The sequence below is a fragment of the Sander vitreus genome, chromosome 8 (genome assembly GCF_031162955.1).
Source record: "Sander vitreus isolate 19-12246 chromosome 8, sanVit1, whole genome shotgun sequence".
NCBI classification, from domain to species: Eukaryota; Metazoa; Chordata; class Actinopteri; order Perciformes; family Percidae; genus Sander; species Sander vitreus.
The window spans coordinates 16,684,864-16,704,065 of NC_135862.1; the positions used below are offsets into that span (position 1 = coordinate 16,684,864).

General features: G+C 39.3%; 1 protein-coding gene and 2 long non-coding RNA genes across 4 annotated transcripts; 2 read left to right on the top strand and 1 right to left on the bottom strand.

Moving 5' to 3' along the window:
• Positions 1-570: 570 nt before the first annotated feature.
• On the bottom strand, positions 571-5,180 carry LOC144522260 (uncharacterized). The gene is made up of 2 exons (XR_013502385.1): positions 5,038-5,180; positions 571-2,968 (listed from the first exon to the last, which is right to left on the bottom strand). It is a non-coding gene; the product is annotated as an uncharacterized LOC144522260 (long non-coding RNA).
• Positions 5,181-5,581: 401 nt separating this feature from the next.
• LOC144522259 (uncharacterized) lies at positions 5,582-8,386 on the top strand. Its single transcript, XR_013502384.1, has 3 exons — positions 5,582-5,626; positions 5,802-5,872; positions 7,660-8,386. It is a non-coding gene; the product is annotated as an uncharacterized LOC144522259 (long non-coding RNA).
• An 881-nt stretch (positions 8,387-9,267) lies between these two features.
• Positions 9,268-18,080, top strand: saal1 (serum amyloid A-like 1). Of its 2 annotated transcripts, none has more exons than XM_078257184.1 (13): positions 9,268-9,416; positions 11,607-11,806; positions 12,105-12,206; positions 13,833-13,916; positions 14,045-14,124; positions 14,209-14,268; positions 14,349-14,464; positions 14,860-15,046; positions 15,470-15,552; positions 15,690-15,875; positions 16,832-16,950; positions 17,134-17,226; positions 17,722-18,080. In XM_078257184.1, exons 1-13 carry the CDS (start codon positions 9,359-9,361, stop codon positions 17,797-17,799), a joined length of 1,446 nt encoding a protein of 481 aa, XP_078113310.1. In that variant the 5' UTR covers positions 9,268-9,358; the 3' UTR covers positions 17,800-18,080. The 2 variants fall into 2 exon arrangements, with proteins under 2 accessions (XP_078113310.1, XP_078113309.1); XM_078257183.1 differs by having other exon boundaries at positions 9,269-9,416; positions 16,832-16,989.
• Positions 18,081-19,202: the final 1,122 nt, after the last annotated feature.

Sequence of the window (19,202 nt, forward strand, 5' to 3'; positions counted from 1 at the left end):
CTAAATGGAGGTGTCAACCTACACACGATCTGATATCACCAAGTAATTATATCAGATTGTGCGTCATCCTACAATGACCTTAAACCTTGACTGCGTGCTATAACAATGGTTTAAACAGAACCTGCGTCATCCTATCTGCCATCTGCTTTACATATGATAGGCCGGTGGATCTGCTATTACAACACAATTTAAATAGAGTAGCCATATTTAATGTAGCTACATTTCTCCAAAATATCAAAAGAAAGGAAGGAATGCATTCAATTTCATTCAGTCTTAAAGAACACATACAATGAAATCTGTGAGAACTGAGTGAATATAAAACTTTTCTTGTACAAGGTATAAACGTGGGTAGTTCACAAATTGGGGAACGATCTGTGAGAGCAATCCAAGCCCAGTATTCAGTATTTCGAGTACAGCCCCTTTAACTTTTGCTTGGTAAAACCATAATTATGTTTATAAAGCAATCATTCATACTGTTTTACAATGTTTTACTTTAGTGTTAACTATATACTATAATGTTATGTTTACAGACTCCTGCAGAAATATGATATTAGTTTAATTACAATGAAGGACATGTTGAAATTTATTTATTTATACAGTTTAAAGTTATAGGAACAGCACATTATAACACATTTCTATAAATGTGCCAGTTAAAACATCTTGGCTTATTTTCAACTGACGTTCCTGGGCAGGTGTAATGGCAGCAAAAATACATAAAATATAAAACAAAACACAATTCAGGTAATTTGAATAACAGAGTATGGTCACACACTCGATTGTAAGATTAATTTAAAATTCACAATATGTGTCACAATTTCTGGTAAGTGTTGGCAAACTGTTCCATGTGTGAGCTGCTCTCACTGAAAAAACTGACTGTCCAAAGGCAGTCCTCCTCATAGCTATTAACCAATTTCCGCTTCCCACATAGCTAGTGTATCTATCATTAAAACAATTTAACATGACAAGTATATCAACTAAAATGTAGGATTACTGATTCATTGCTGATTGATTTCCAGAACTGTTGCAAATTTAACAAGATTTGGTTGACATTGAACATTGCTTAACAGAGATATTAGGGTTACAACTTAATTGTAATCCATTAGTTTGTAAATGTCAGAATATACTATAGGACACAATGAGGTGTCCAAGGAGTTGAATTATTCTTTTTTTCATCAACTGTATTTTATAAACTTGAATATGAAAAAGACAATAGCTGTTGGACACTTTCAACCAATGACGAAACCAATTTGAATATTTGTTTTAATGTGGTAAGAGAGCAAACTGCATTATCTAAATTGCATTGGTCATTTACACACAGGATGTGCAACTAATCCTTGATTACTGTCATCCTCTACCTGCTGTATCATCTCAATACACACAAACTTGGCATTATATCAAGTTGCAGGCTTTCCAACTCTTGGAAAAAGACAATAAGTTTGTGTTACGGCTACAGTAACCATTTGTTCAAACACCATTTAACAAATTAAATAAACACCAAGTAATACCCAATTGTTATTGTAGATATTTGAACAGATTATTCAAAACCTTATTAATTACTCCAGGTGTTGATCACACACATTCATACTTGTCTTATCTGTGGATATATCTCGTAAGCAAACATAGTTATTTTGTATGTTCTCAAATAGATACTAAGTAAAAGCTCCTCCAAGTGCAAACAGGGCTTTGGACCACTCCCACACAGGGACAGCTGCATGATGAGGAAGACCTATAGTTATTCCTGTCTGACAGCATAAACAGTGTTGATAAAGGGCAGACAGTACACAAACCAAATTACCTCAACATTTTGATTAGAGGTGGGACTATTCAAGATTGTGTAATCCATGTTGAAATAATATTATTTAACATGCAACACTTTTCTATTTCCCATAACAGACTGAAATGATGCTTTAAACTAGGCAGTGTGTCAGAATACAGCACAAGCTTTAACATACTAGAATATCAGAAATGTAAACAAAAAGTGATCACATTTGCTGAAGTATTTCTTAAACATTCATTTACATTTTTGAATATGTTTTTTATTTTTAATTCAAGCAAGGTTTATAGTTTTCCATGGGCTAATAAATACAGTTTTGTTCAAAAGTTACAGAAAATATCAATCGTTAGTTAGGATTAGGTTTAGTCAGAGGAGATTTTTTAACCACAGGGCAAGATTAGTATGCTGTCTCCAATTATTTAGAGAGGCAAAGGTGTGAACAGAAAAGCAAGCCTTTCTGTTTGCAGAAAAATATACAAAGACAAAACTTAATAAGCTCTAACAACACAGAAACCAAACAATGTCTACTACTACAGTTTGGTTGAAAAAAAACACATTAGCAGCTGATGTTAATGCTAAAGTAATTAGTAGGTCTGCAACTAACAATTATTTTCATTATCAATTAATGTATTGATTACCTTCTCAATCACTAATTTGACATGTAAATGTCACATAATGTGAAAAAAGCCTGTAAGTACCCAGAGCTCATGGTGACATCTTGTCTTGTTTTGTCCATTTACAGTAACAAACCCAAAGAGATTCAGTTTATCAGAATCTGAATTAAAATACTTTACTGATCCCCTCAGGGAAATTGTTTAGTTGCAGTTACTCACAGTCAAATTCAAGATATAAAAAAAAGAAGTAAGAAAAGAGCAAAGTCCATAAGTGTATTTAAATAACATAGCTACATTAAGAAAATAAGAGTAGAAGTAAATTGAGGTTAGGTTTTAGAAAAGGTGGAAGAACCTAAGGGACAGGTCCATAAAGGAGAGGAGACAAAAAAGTGGTGCAGGGGCAGACTTGGAAGTACTTTTCCATACTGTCTTGTCTGGAGCCACACGTCAGGGAGAGACAAATAGCCAGACGCTCCGTTGTAGAAATGGGCTTTCGGAATGTTGTTCGCATCCGGGAAATCGTAGGCCCGACTCTCGTCAGCAGACTGTCAAATTGCTCCCTGTTGAGCCGAAAGTACCCCTGGAACCGGTCATACATATCAGTCAATAGAAGATATACAGATGAAAAAATATCATATAACAAGTAGTCAGTAAAAAATTATAAAACAAAAGTACATAGCCAGAGTATCAGACAGTAAAAATCAGTTAAATTAATTATAAAGTTAAATCAGATCACAACCAGGGCAAGTGCCAAGGCTTTCTTTTGTTTCAAAGACAGAAACATCGGGCGTTTCTCAATCTGTGTTCTTCTATTGACTTGTGTTCTTGTGTCCCTGTGAAACGTCATCTCGTGTTGCCAAAGTACTGTCCCAATACACAAGTTCGCATTTCACCAAGAACAGTTAAGATTCCCGGAAATGTTCTTGACACGCCCATTTTACCGAGGATGCATTGATTGGTAACTTGTATCAAAGCCCGTCTACGGAAAGCCGTTCCACTCCCTATTCAGCCCCATTGTACCGAATTTGGTTGCAGTTCCACCAGAGTTCCACTGGGGGTGATCGCGGTCCAGTGCTAAATGAATGGGACTCTATGGAGCTAGACGGCTAAATTTGTTTCTTTCGCCTGATTGTCGTTGAGAAATCTCAGATTTGATTGTAGTTTTTGCAAGTTCAACATGGATAATAGGTCAAAAGTTGAATGAACGAGTACTTGTGTCCTTTCGTTTTCTTACAGGTTGAGTCGTTGTTGCCCATAACACGCTAGCATTCTGCTAATGAATGCTGATTGGTCAGTGAAGGACTGATTACGATCGGAGATCCCGCTTGATGGCATCCAAAGCAGAACCAGAATGTCAGAGTGAATATTTCGGCGTGGTCTTTAAAACATTAGCAAACCTCTTTCTAGCACGTGTATTAACAGGGAGAGCCTAACCTGTCAGCTGTGTTGTCGATGCTTCAAGAGAACAAAGGAAGCGACTCAGAGCTTGCCGTAAAGCAGTATCTCTGGCCGTACGATGTGTATGACGTCATTGACATTTTAAAAGGCTTTTTAGAACAAAAAAGCCACTTTAACAAGATCTAACACCCAGCAGTGTGTATTTTCTTAGCCTCCCCTTTCGAATGCAACATTCAAATTACTAGACAAAAAATTATATCCTGAGAAAAGTGGATTTTGAGGGGTATTGCTCCATAGAGTCCCATTCATTCTGCACTGGCCTGTGAGCGCCCCCTATATGGAACTCTGGTGGAACTGTAACCACTTCAGAAGCCGGAAGTAACGAGAGAGTGGAACCAAAGAATTTCTAATATGGGAAGAAGTTCCACTCCCCATGGTAAATCTACTGAAATGGCCACCACACCGTAACAGAGGAGTGTGATGCGTTGGATCAGAATGCAGAGGTTTAATATCATATGTCATAGCTGTAAAAAAAAAAAACAATGGAAATCTGTATATATTTGCCAAATGCAAACCAGTACAGAATGTGTTGATAAATTGCTGGGGGAGGGTCATCCCTTTTTTCCAAATCATTTTGGAGGGTCATAAAAACATTTTTACTGGCGAGGGGAGGGTCATGTCTTTTTTGGCTAAAGGTCCTAAAACTCCCCCGGTGGCCCCTAAAATAAATAACAAACAGTCCCTTACATCTCAACATTCTAAAAAAAATTGCCTTCCTTTACCTCTTTTCCAGAAACAAATGTGATTTTAGCAGTGGTTGTACAAAAGGCCGTCTATATCAGCAGTGATAGACCTTTTTCACGGCAGACATGTTGACATGTCATAGTAAGAAAAGCACAGGTGTATTCAAAACCATTAATGATGGCTGCATTCCACTTAAAGTGCCCATATTATGAAATAAACACTTTTTTGGGATTTGGGGTGTTCTTTTGTGTCTCTGGTGCTTCCACACGCATACCAACTTTGAAAAACATCCATCCATGCTGTTTTGAGTGAGATACGGTTTCTGAATGTGTCCTGCCTTCAGTCTCCGGGTGAGCTGTTCAAAATCGAAACGAGCTGGCTAACCGCAACCGTTAGCTCGTAGCGTTAGCATGCTAACGCTAACGCTAGCATGCTACCTCGTTCTCAATAGCAAACCACTGCTACAACAGACACAAGTTCACCATAATCTACAAAAGAACTACTTACGTGTGCCCTCATTTAGAAGTCTCCCAGCTAATCCTGCCTTGTAACTGACCAAAGTTGGAGAAACAGCCTTTCTTTTACTGTCTATGGAGCTAGCTAGCTGACATGATCTACATCTGAGCTACTGCATGTGCGAGTGCAATCAAAGATAGTACAGAAGAAGAAGAAGAAGAAGAAGACGAAAAGAGGTCTCACTCTGTAGCTAAAACAGAGACCAGGTGAAAAGAGGCTCTGCAGCAGTGAGAGAGAGCGGTGGAGTACAACAAAAATATGGTGTTTTTTGAAAATTAAACCATGTAAACCTATTCTGGTCCAACCTTAAAATACAATTATGAACCTGAAAATGAGCATAATATGGGCGCTTTAAGAGAGGCCCTGGTGTTGTGCATGCTGACTCACTGAAATAACTTATTGGGACACTTGATGGAATTGAGCCATTATGTATCAAGGTTATCAATTTCAGCTCTGCTTTTCCTACTATGACAAGTCAAAAATGTCTGCTGTAAAAAAGGTAAATTGTAGTGCATGTCTGAGAATAGCGCGGGCACGCGCGTCACACCGCGAGCGGGCATGCGCGCCACCCGCCAGAAAAGTGAGAGAAAGCCAGCCTTCTTTGAGAATTCTTTATCGATCTTTTTCCCTCCCTTTGTAGAATTTTTGTTTTTACTTCAAAGATAGGCTACTTAAGTAATAATTATAATGTAAAATAAATTCATGTATTTAATTTGTGGTTATTTGGCTAAAGATTTCTATGTCTTTCTATCTAGCTACGTTGCTGAAACAACAGTGAAGAGACAGCCAAGCCATTTGAGATCGCGTGTGTGCATCCTTGAGAAGTGTAAGTTGTATAACTTATGATGTCAGTTCATTTAAGCCTGTTATTGTATTAGTCTATAGTTCTTGCAAATTTAAATTAAGTTAACTGGTGATTTTCGTTGTTTGTATTCTTCACCTGCTAGCTAAGTTGCATGTGGCTGTTGATCCCCTGTAATCATAGCTAAAAACTAAAAATGCTTTAATAGAAATAATGGAGTGTTCAGAAAGAACTAAAAGGAGGAAAATATCAGCAAAAGTGGAGGAACATTTGCGTCTCCTTGAGAAGGAGTCTATGATTGATGATTTGTTGGCACAGGATTCTGAAAAGGAATACCCACTCCATGTCACAAACGCGAGATCTTGAGTTTAGTGTTTGTCCCCAGTACATGCTTTTTCTTTCCCTCCGTAAATTCATAATTAAAACAAACAATAATAAAAATAAAAAAATAGCACACTAGTGCAGGAGTGGCAATGCCACGTATCCAGCCTTGTGTGGCAACACCATTTTTGTTTTCCAGAATGTGACAAAATGTTCCGCACAATAAGAACCCTTCCCCCTACAGAAAAACAGTCATCGCCACGAGAGGAGGAGATCAGTGTCTGTCCATCACTGTAACGTACAAAAACTGTATTGTTCCCATGTTGCAATTTAATTAATCATTGGTCCAGAAAAGTGGAGCTGTTTAAGTTGTCTAACTGATGTGGTCTTTTGGCTTGCCACTTTCTGCTTCTCATGGATCCGCCTGACGAGTTGATGGACAGGGTTTTTAGGCCGACGGACAAGTCTTTTCAGTTTACCTAAAAACGTCTCAAAGGGAAAAGCTGAAACACTATCCAACAGGCCAAATTTCCGTGCATCTTGAGCTAGGTGGATCAATGAATGCATGTTATAGCTGACAAATTCAGTGCCATAAATTGCAGCAAAATCTGTTACAAAGAATTTCAAAATCTCCTCAGCATAGTCACAATTGTCAGGAGAACATAAGGCAGGACTCAGAAGAATTCTCATAGATACAGATAGAAGTAAAAAGTTTCTGTACATTCTACTGGGTATATTATTGAGGAGAACAGGGCCAGTATAAAGTATAAATCGCCGAAGCTCTAGCTTTCCATGTGCTAAATTCAAATAAGGATCGTGGTTTCCTTGCAAAATTACTAGGTAAATATTGCCTGATAGATCTATGTTAATTCGAAGTGTGAGAGTATCAGTCACATTTGCTAAATGTCCTAAAGATGTTAGTTCAGCTATGAGAGCATTTTCTATTCCAAAGTGGTAGTAGGACCCCCCAGCCATATTTGTCACATTGCAAGATCTGTCAGTGGACATAAGAGTTCTGGCATCCATTGGGATATCAAGGCCCTTCCTCCTTAGGATTTTAAGAAGTGCAGACAACGCTGTTTGTGTTATGTTGAATTCTGCAGCCCACATGAATCATCATCATTATCATCTTCCAAGTCAGAACATTCATCTCCATGCAAATCACAGTTACTATCACAACCAGGCATATCACCTGGCACCCAGTTTTCAGAATCCAAGTCATCAAATGAGGAAATACTAAAATCATAAAAAAATCTGAGGAATTTTCATCTTCTAAATTATTTGATGAATTCTCAAAACAGTTCTGATCACAAGCATCGTAGAAAGTGAACTCTCCAACTCCCGCTGCTGCCCTTCAAGAGTATGTGTGGAGTTCTAATATTAATCTTAATTTATATAGTGCTTTTCTTAACATAGTTGCCTTTACAGTCCTGGCTGAGAGTTGTGTTGGCACATATGAAGTAAGTGACCGTTATATTTGTTTCTTGCAGGAGGCTTAAAGAAAAACGTCATGACCAGCCAAATCACCCGTAAAGATGCCGAGAAGGCGGTCTCCAAGTGGCTCATTGGTGCTAGGGACCAGGGGGGTAATAGACAGCCCCGACAGGCAACCCCTCATCAAGGACTTCAGGCTTCAGGCTCATTTGAGGTGGAAAGTAGGGCTGCTCGATATGGAGGAAAATATCTGATTGTGATTATTTTGACTGATATTGTGATTGCGATATGAGTCACGATATTGGAGGGAATTATCGTTTTTGTATCATTATTCTCATTTTCATTGAAAATTATTAACATTGAAAGAAATTAAAGTGATTATTGTGTGATTTTTGCAAGGATCTGATTTTTCTTTAGTCTGTAGGAGAGGATTTGTAGGCCGTGGACATCTCTGCAGCACCACAATACTTAAAGTGCTCATATTATGCTCATTTTCAGGTTCAGAATTGTATTTAGAGGTTGTACCAGAATATGTTTATGTGGTTTCATTTTCAGAAAACACCACATTTTTGTTGTACTGCACATTGCTACAGCTCCTCTTTTCACCCTGTGTGTTGAGCTCTATGTTTTAGCTACAGAGTGAGGCACTTCTGTTCCATCTTTGTTGGGAGTCGCACATGAGCAATAAGTACTGCTAGCTTGTCAGTTGTAGAGTATGAGGGAGTGCCATGCTAGCAGCTAGGCGAGCATTATAATGGGTTACAAAATGACGCACATTCGTCACGGAAGTAAAGGCTGAAAAGCATGTTTTCTTAATTTTACTTAAATAAAAAAGTTAACTCTCTTTCTGAAACAGAAAACCCAGAGTTACCCTCATCTCAGGGTTAACAAATTCAGAGTTTTCACTAAACCTGCTTTCTGAAACGGGCCCCTCTGTTCATGTATTCTTTAGTCTGTTGGCTATTTAGGTTTTTTTCCTGGAACACGTCACTTACACATGTTGCACTTACTGCGGCGTCTTGTGTAGACTATTTACATAATGACCATATGTAGGATACATTTTATGTACTGGTATTATTGTTGAATACATATTTCTAAAATTGTATGATGTTTTTGTTGAGTTATTATTACACAATACTTTTTCTGACCCCCAGCAAATAACCCATATTACAAAAAAAAGACTAAAAAGTAAGTATTTTCAAAAAATAAAAAATAAACTAAACTAGCAAATCCGCTTTAAAAACTAATTAAAACTAAACTGAATTTGAAAACAAAAAGTCAAAACGAAATAAAAAATAAAAAATAATGAAAAATGCAAAACTATAACCCAACTACATCACTGGCCTTGCGGATCAGTGTGTTTACTATCATCAAGACTAATTAAGCAAACCAAAAATTGTTCAATTTATGAGGTGTGATTTGTTTTTTTGCTGAGAATTTGAATGTTTTTGTTGCAGATTAATTTTCTGTTAATGTACTAATTCATTAATTGAGTAATCATTTCAGTAGGCTAGTAAAAAAAGGTAAATATAGCCTACATTTGATGGCCCATCCTCTTCGTGCTGAAAAAGCCTCTGTAGTTCCCCCTGCGCACTGCAGGTGGCGGCATTAATTGTAACTTGAGGTGGTCTACCACAAGAAGAAGACTGGGCATGTGTAACATTCGCGCATGCGCATCCAGTTACTTGTACTAAATGGAGGCTGTTTGAAATGTCTGGAAACTGTAAAGTTACTGTGACTATTTAAAACCATGCGATGGTATTGCATTTAATATTTACCAGCCAGTTACGTTTGCAGAGAGCGGTCACTATGGGTGAGTTGACACGTAAGAAGTAACCTTACTGTTTATGAGTATGACAGCTTGATAACAACACCCTCCGTTAATAGTAGAATGTGCATCTACTAACGTTAGCTACATTGTTAACATGTTCATCAACTTGTGCAAGGTTTGCATTCAGCGTATAACGTTATTCACTCCATCGATGCTTTTAGCTAACAGAGAGTGTTAAATAGTCAGCAGAAATCATACTGTCGAGTCTGTTCTTTTGAAAGTTACTGGGAGCCAAAATGAATGCTCAATGCCGCCGAGCTTTCTTTTATTAGCTTATAGCGTTACAGTAGAGAGCCGAACTTCCTGTTCTGGATAATAACAACTTTATGTCATAATAAAGCTGGTAATTTTGCGGTATACACCGAGTTGCCATTTTATAGCTACATCTTGTTTAAACCACTCTAAAAACAGTTGCAACAAAACCTTAGTATGAAAACCTCCATGAAGGCTGCAGTAGTGTTTAGTAGGTGTACATAATAAACTGCCAACTGAGTGTAACTGTTACACAGACCGTGGCTGCATCTCCCTTCCCTAAATTTGCATCACTTCCGTCCTACCGAGGAATCATGTCGGAGACAGAAGGTGCTTCTCGTGTCGCTTAAATTGCCTCCTCGACTCCTCCACTTGCGTCTTAGTCCCTCCCACCGAGGAGGCACGGGAGAGACGCGAGGAAATCATCGGAGGAGAGAGGTAACGAGCATATGTGTTTTAGAGAGATGAAACGTCCTTTCCTCTGAAACGTCACATGAATACCACAGTTGTTTGGGCGGAGTTAGCAACTTCTTCAGCTGCACGGCTTCTGGGATGGCTACTCTCCTATAGCTCCTCGATGATCCCTCCTCAGTGCTCGCTCCTCAGAGCAGAAATAAGAGCTTTGAGACAGCCTTCACAGAGGAGGGACCGAACAACTTCCGGTTCAGCTGAGGACCGAGGAGTCAACGAGCTAACTAATAAGTGACATGAGATGCACCTAAAGGGGTTGCATCTCATAACCCTTAAATTGCCTCCTCGAGTCCTCCACCTGCCTTCCTTCCTCGCGTCTTAGTTCCACTCAGATTCAATCCAAAGGAGTTTAAAATTCCAACACAAAGAAAGAGGAAGGAAACGGACAAAATACATGCATCCGGCAGAATTTCCTGCTACTGGAGAAATCCCGAAAGTGGAACGTCAAGGATATAGACTACTTATTTGATAACTCCTAGGTCCTTGGCTGGTCTCAAAGCCCTTATTTCTACCCCGAGGACGAGCATCGAGGAGCTATAGGTGAGGATACACGAGAGCAGTCTTCCTCGAAGCCGTGCAGCCAAAAGCTGTTGCTAACTCTGCCCATACAGCTGAAAAATTCATGTGACGCTTAATCCTTCTAAAACACATTTGCTTGTTTCCCCTCTCCTCCCATGATTTCTTGCTTCTCTCCCGCGCTTCCTCGGTGGGATGGAATAAGACGCGAGGAAGGGAGGCAAGTGAAGGAGCCCGGAATGCAATTAAAGGGAAGTGAGAAGGACCCCACATTGACGACGATTAATTTATGGGATTGCTCTGGTGCCACTAGAAGATCCGCTGGATGCGCCTCATTTTTGGCAGGATGTCCCTCATCTTCCGCTTTCTTTGTGTTGGCATTCTAAACTGGTTGATTTATAAGGATTATGATTAACTGCTCCTCAGAGCAGGGTAAATCCAGACAGCTAGCTAGACTATCTGTCCAATCTGAGTTTTCTGTTGCACGACTAAAACAACTTTTGAACGAGCACATGTTCCACTAACACAAGTTCCTTCCCCGAAGCTATTTTGCAGAGGCACCATTATTGCATCCAACACTTAGCGCTGCCCAAGTCGATTGTGATTGGTTTAAAGAAATGCCAATAAACCAGAACACGTATAGGAATAAGAGCTTTGAGACAGCCTTCACGAAGGAGGGCCAGAACAGCTTCCGGCTCAACCGAGGAGCAAAGAACTATCAAATAAGGGAAGTGAGATTAAGCCTGGATGTCTGTTTTTGATGGTCCAGTGAACTTGACAGTAATGCCCAAATCCTCTCCATCCAATACTTCCATAAAACAGTCCTTCTCATTGGTGATTTAATACCACCTGATCTATTAACTACCTGTGTAAGAACCTCATTGTATAGTAATATCACTAAGCTCTAATCTGTGCCACTGTTTGTTTTCCAAGACGAGAGTGTTGATGGTGCTGAGGAAGTGGAGACTGAGCGATCCTCATCGCCAACTCGAATACAGTCTCCTATAATGGACCGAAACCCATCACCACCCCCAGACGCAGCTGATGGAGAAGAGGACGGAGATTTGGATGCTATTGGAGACACCGTTTACAGCAAGCACTGGCTTTTCAGCACCCTGACTCGTCTCATCCATGTAGGGTGGCTGTTATTGCTAATGTCAAATTTGAGTTATGATATTTTTTGTTTCAATCACAGATGCACTGGAGACCAGGCAGTGAGCTGCATTTATTTTCTTGGCCTATTTAACAAGAGCTTTTTCCGATCAGCTAATTTAGAGACCACTAATTAAGTAATTTGAAATGAAATTGATGGGAGCATCTTTACTTCTTTACTGTATCACTCATTGTTTCTGTGTGCTGTCACTCTCTGCAGCACACTGTCCAATATACCTAACATTTGTAATTTCATTGTAAAATGGTCATGTCTTGCAGATGGTGACAGAGCATTCGGAGGTGGACTCTGAAGGTCAGATGCAGCTCCCTGATGATGATGAGGAAAATCTATGTAGAGTCTGGGATATGGCAATGGATCAGGTAGAATTATTTATCTGTGTCCCATAGGATTTGCATTCTTTGACTGGTCAGCAGTGTTGTAGTCAAGACCACCTAAACCAAGACAAAGTCATCACCAAGATCAAAGTGTATTGAGACCGAGACAAGACCAAGACTTTGAGGGGTTGAGACCAAGTCAAGACCAAGACCAGACCAGTGCAAGTCCCAAACTGCCTCCCAAAAATTCATCTCTTTTATTCTATTGCCATAAGTGTATCATGAGAAATGCCTTGATAAAATAATCAAAAGGCAGTTGTAGTCTTAAAAAATAAAATCCAAAACCTTCTTCATCTGAGATCGATACAAGACCGAGGAAAAATGTGGTCAATTCTTACCCCGGAAAGTTCTCGCGAGAGCACAATTTGAATTGGCTCAGCGAGTCACTCTGGCATTCAGTAATGATGCTCCTTAACTATGCCCTAGTAGCCGAGCTGCACCAATCACATCGGTGTATCTGGTAAAGGCGGGCCAGAGGCGAGCTAAACCGATGACGACAGTGCTGTTGACGTCGAAGCCATTAGTAAACATTGCAAGATGGCTACAGATGAACACCAGTTGTTTGAAACGGCTTTGGCCGCTACAATAAACGAGTTAGACTTGGCTTTTTACCTAAAAGAGGAACAGAAGACAGCGCTCGAATCGTTCCTTTGCAATAAGGACGTTTTTGCTGTTTTGCCGACCGGATACGGCAAGAGTTTAGTCTACCAGTTAGCTCCGCTGGTAGCTAAGCTTATGGGGCTTAGCGAGTATTGTTGTGATTGGTCGTAGTGTTACCCAATTGCATGCAGTGAGATTTTCAAATGCATGCTTGGTGCCGCCCCTCGAGTTGGGCCATTTTCATTACTCCAGACCCTTAATCTTACAAATTTGGGTCTGGATTTCCAGGCTAGTCGATTCTGAGACGAGACCAAAGCTTCCACATGTGGTCTTGAGACCAAGACCGATCTCGACTACTACAGCACTGCTGGTCAGGGTTTTATTTGCCACCCTGTTATGCTGTCTTTTTCCCTGTTAAAAGAGCATTTGTGTTATGTTATGTGTGGAAAACCTTTAAAGAAACAACATCAGAAAAATGGAAATGAAACATGATCTAGGCCACAGAATTACTACTACGATCGGTGAATTCACGATATTTAACCACAAATTATTAAATATGCTGCTGGTGTCTTTGTGTCTGCCATTCATATACCATTACTTATAACTTAAACCATACACTCAGTTGGCAGTTTATTAAGTCCTCCTCTTCTAAAACTAATGTAGTCCTCAAAATCCTAAAAACCTCCATGAAGGTTATAATGTTCACCCTTTTTAGAGAGGTGTTGATTCATCTTAATGTTTATTGGAGCATGTGGTTTTTGGGGCTGTTAAACTGTATTGCATTATACTGGAAGGTGTTTCTGTCATTAAACCTACCCTCATTGATATAAATGGGCTGGACAAAATAATTCAGCTCAGTATAACACAATACAATTCATCACTTCTCTTAAAAGGTTCCAGCGAAAGCACACACACACACACACACACACACACACACAGTAAGATGTGAATGATGTAATTACATGTTTAAATATTTACTAATGACACTGTTTATTTTCCAACTGTGTGTAGGATGTGGCTGGTTTTCTGCAGGAATTTAAAGCTACAGATATCCTTCTTGGGGTGATAGCCAAATCTCGTTGTCCACGTCTCACAGTGAGTGAAATCCTTTCCAGTTCATACAGTCTACATAATCATGTGTAATGTATTTAATTTTTGATGCTGTATTTCTGGGCTTTTAGAATTCCCATGACAGGTCATAGATTTTTGATTTGCTTCTCTAGGAAATCTGTGTGGGAATCCTCGGGAACATTGCTTGTTTTCCTGACACTTGTCTGACTCTTAGCCAAAATGAAGACTTAAGGTGGGTAAAAGTCATCATCTGCGATTTCTTTGTAATAGATTTAGTATACTATTCTAATTAATGCAACTCCCTATGTGTCCACAGTGCAGTGCTGTTGCTCCTGCTTGGAGATACAGATCCTCCGACCCTTCTGGAAACAAGCAGGTGACCGTTGCATTATCTGCAGACATGTGAGACAGAAAGACTGAGCGAGAAGTATTTATCTTTTCTGATGATGTTTGCAGATTGCTGCTGACCTGCGTCTCTCAGAAAGATGTCTGTTCCCTGTGGCTTCAGCGAATACATCAGCAGACATCTGTGCGCTCCAACCTCCTTTTCATCATGTGCAGTTCTACCAACAGTACCGTGCTTTTACTCATTTCCTTTTAATAAGCTGATGATGTGTTAATTGTGTATGAAACAAATCTGTTTGACATACCAAGACGACTTTCATTAAGTCAGAGTCTGTGTAAGCTGTTTATCTTAAAGGTTCCCTGTGGAGTTTTTAACCTCTAGTTGCGCTGGATGTAAACAATGCTGGATTTAAATTACTAATGCTATTAAATCGGCTTTGAAAATTATTTTTGCCACGGGAAATGTGTTCAAGAATGCACACAATGCCTTTTGGGGAGAATAACACTGAATGTAAACAACTTTTGTTTATAGGAAAACTCCACAGGGCCCCTTTAACTACTCTTTAACTATATGTCTTCTTTCAAAAATGGTTATTACAATAATCCCCTGTGTGTTGTACAGCTGACCTGCTTGAGAAGGTTGGAGAGTTGGTTGACAAACTGTTTGACCTTGATGAAGAGCTGATGAAGAGTTGGATCATAGTTCAACCAAGTGAGGAGGAAGAGGAGGAGGAGGAGGAGGAGGATGATGTTGGCGAAAGCCATCTGGATGTGGCCTCATGTCTTCTTGAGGCAGCCAAGCAGCTTAGGTGAGAATCTGAAATAGAAATTCTGGAGAATGTTTTAAAATGTGAAATGTTTGCATGATTACATTTACTTTCAATGGGAGTAGAAATGTTTTCCACAGAAAGCATTTTCAGTTTGAGGTTAAAACCTGTTCCAGAGATTAGAGTTTATAAACTGCAGGTCTGAATTATGGCCAAAACCTAAATTAACAATGACTTTAGTCGTGATGAAATGCCCTCAGTCGCTATTTTTTCATACTTGTATGTCTGTATTTAGTTGATGCACTTGTATTTTTGTTGATAATACCGACGTGTCTATAAAACATTCTATTATTTATTGTTGGTCTGATACAGCAGCAGTAGTAGAGTTCAAACTAAATACATGGTACTTATGGTAGTGATGATTTTGTTGACGCAACAAACAACAGTATTTAATTACTTTCACAGATCAGAGAGTCCTAATGGCTTAGAGGTTTACCTTCACACACTCCAACTCCTCACCACCATAGATGAGGGCATTCTGACTTTTGGTAAGAGCGATCAAAACAGTTTGTATCACATCCTAACAGAAGTTAAAGATGTTTAACATAGTTGTTAACTCAGTCAAATCTACCGGAAGACTGAAGTAACCGTTCAACAGACAAATCATTTTAATTGTGTCTTTTAGCTACCCCTGATGGACCTGGCAAAGCAGTGTGGGACTTTGTCTGTGACGTAGTGTGTGAGGACCTCTGCCAGCCAACTGATCTTCCAGTTGTCCTGCAAGAGCAGAAGACTATTTTGGTTCAGGCGTTTGCTGTGCTGCAGGCTCTTTATAGATGCCAGGATCAGTGGCGCAGCAGAAGTGACGCAAGTAAGTTTTGTAACAGAATGACATCAGCCCTGAGATCTGCCTTTTGAATGCACGTAGTACACGTAAGGATTAATGCCCAAAGATGTGTCCATTATCAAACAATAACTCCATATCCCTGGTAACACCTGAGGGTTTGAGTAATACCTAGAACTGTCATTCTATGCAATACAGATGTTCACTGCTCCAGTAAATAGAATGGACCTTAGATAGGACCTGGCAACAGGAGATATTTCTAGTCCGCTCAGCTCATACAGTAGAACCCTTTGGCTCAGCTAACTTTAGCTAATGTTATGCTAGCAAGATTCAGAGTCAATAACATTGCGTACAGTTGACGAACAGTAAATATAATTTGATAGTATGTTTAACAAGACAAGATAGCTATCCAGCCATGCCATTTTTCCCAAATCAATATCAAGACTTTCACAAACAAATGATATGCCATATGTACTGTCGACCGCTGCAGTAGCGAGCTGAATCGCAAATGGGACGTGAGATGATCGTTGTTAAACAAAGTCAGTTCAGAGAGGCAGTGCAAGTTACTTCTTGCAGATTGTGTGTTAGCGCCATCCTGTGGTGTTCAGAAGATGTGGCACTGAAGGGCACAGTTTAGAACAGTAAACACACACACAGTTTAGTTTCACTGGAAATCCTTAGGAGTCCTATATTACTTTTATTCACCCAGACCATGTTATAATGAATGTTGATTTAATGTTAGCTGTAGGATATTTGGTATTCAAAATAGATGTAATTTTATGGTAAATTGGGAATTTTCTTTTTTTTTCTAAAATAACCCACATGTTTATGAGGCCAATCAAGGCTTTTTTAAATGGTTGCATTATGCAGGAACAAAAATATATAATTACAATATAAGCTAAGACTCTGTAAAGAGGATATCCCCCATTTTAATATGCTCAGTTGTTATTAATGGTTTGATGTGTTTTGTCTTTTGCCTCCAGGTCTTCCCCTTATCGGAACCATTTTGCGGGTGCTTCAGTACCACAGTGAGGGCAAAGATGATGATACCAGCAAAGAAGACACAAAAGATGAACAGCTCCAGACTCTAGCAGAGATCACAGCTGAGTTTCTAGCTGACATCTGCGTTAAGATTTCCAAAGTAATAATACCAGAGAAACGCTTTGCTAACTTTCCTGTTGGGTCAGATTGTTTAGATCTTGAAATGCAAAAAGGGGAATCAGTGCTTTTCTTTGCTCTTTGAAATGCCACTGAACTGTTTATTTTTATTTTTTTTTCTTCATAGGACACCTTGGCAGATTTGGCGAAGAAAGGTTACCTTACAGAGAGGACTGCTCTCACAGCTGCGGGCAGTTTAGTTCTAAACTTTAAGACTTCAGTAAGTGCTTTCACCAAAATGCTTTGAGTATAATTAGATATGTATTATGTGCAAGTATGGGGCAACTATAATCATCCTGTCTACTTTCTTTACTTTAAAATGAAGGTTCATTGTAAAATCCTTACAGTTCCCACATAACAGTTTAAACATCTCATCTAATGTCTAATTATACATGGTCATTAAATGTTATTTCTGTTGAAATAATAAGCTAAAAAAACAAACAAAAAAAGGTATTTTAAAATGTCACAAGTTTAAAAAAATTGTATAGACACAATGACAAATGGATTTATTGGTTAATAACACCTTGAATTTTCTCTAATCGCCTTATCCTGTGCAAACCGCTGCCTGTGGTGCCATTGTTTCACAAAAGGATTTAGGATTTATTTTAGAGCCTTGTGTCAAGTCAAGATGTGTGATGGACTGTGGCTATACACCACGAGCTGCAGTGGAAAATAAACATTATGTTTCCACCCCACCCTTCTTCCTCTTGTGCAGTTTCAGCACCTGTACTCCATGCTGTCAGAGACTGATCCCCAAATGGCAGACATGGTGAGGAAACAGTTTCCTGTCTGAGGCGCCCAGCAGATCAGTGTTCAGCACTCATCCAGACTCTCACCACTGCTTTTTATAGCAGCCTCTATTTCCCCTCCAAAGATCCTGCTTAAACTCACACTATTTAGATTTCCATTGGAAAGATTAAACGAGGATGTCACACCACCACAAGTGTGAAAAAAAGACTGTATATTGTTTTTGTTTGGTATTTTGAGCCACACTTGGCAAAATTCAATTGTGATTCTGTTTAAAGTTTGTTTTTGTTCTGTGAATGATATTTTTGTATTAAATGATTGACAGTCTTTTAATAATATCATTCCTCTAAGAGTTTGTGCTTATGCTTAGAAGCTTTTACTCTTCATCATCATTCATCATCTTGGCAATCAGCCATATATATATATATATATATCTCAAAATAATTTATATTTGTTTTTATATTTATATTATTTGTTCTTGTTTTTTTATACTATGAAAATATACATTTTTATATATAAGATGAAACTACATTGACTGTATTGAGTCACCTCTTCAAGCATATGAGTAATGGTACTAATGCTGATGACAACATCAAGTGTTTACCAGAGGGTGACAGTCACTCGGTAACGACAATAAAATTAGATGAAAGGCTCAAGCCTGGCAACAATGATCTCATTTGGTTTCCAAATGCACCATTTCGCCTACTCATGGAGAAGAGCACGACAACCTGCGCATTTCCAGCAAGCTTACGAAGGCTCTGTGAATATAGCAGATTTTTAATTAAAGCTTGGATTGATATGTAGAACACTCTTTCTAATGGAAATCCCAAGATGGTCAGAGCATATGAGAGACAGAGATCACCCTATGGGAAAAAAAACCCTGCTATCTCTGCACACAATCTGAACCTTGACTAGACTTGTGATGCATAGGTGCCTTGATCTGCGAGTCATGTCCTTCGTGCTGTAAATGGCTGGAATGATGCAGATGCAATCATGTTTGGCCTTTCAAGATTGCTTGTGGCCAGTGACTTGTACTTTGTTGGGTCTTCAGGCCTCGCTCCCAGGCCTGTCATGTCACAGAGATCAGGGTGAAGCCCAGATGTTTCCTGCTGCCCTGCCACTCTTCATTTTCAGTCTGCCAGTCTTTACAGCAGCTTGATATGATCCGACTCCATGCACACAACACAGCAGGCCGTTCCTCGTGTGGATGGGGTTTTATACACAACATTGGCGCTGAGGCATGTCAGGCCTGTCTGATGCTGATGCTGGATGTCAGTTAACTTATTTTTCTGATTACCTCTGCCCACACAACTCACTGTTCTGTTAAATGACCGGACATTTTGCCTTACAGTGAAATGCGTTCTAATTTTGTCTCACATTTGTGTGAAAATGTACAGCTGGTACAAGTCCCTATGTAACCTGGAAAGAATATAACACTAAGAAGTTGAT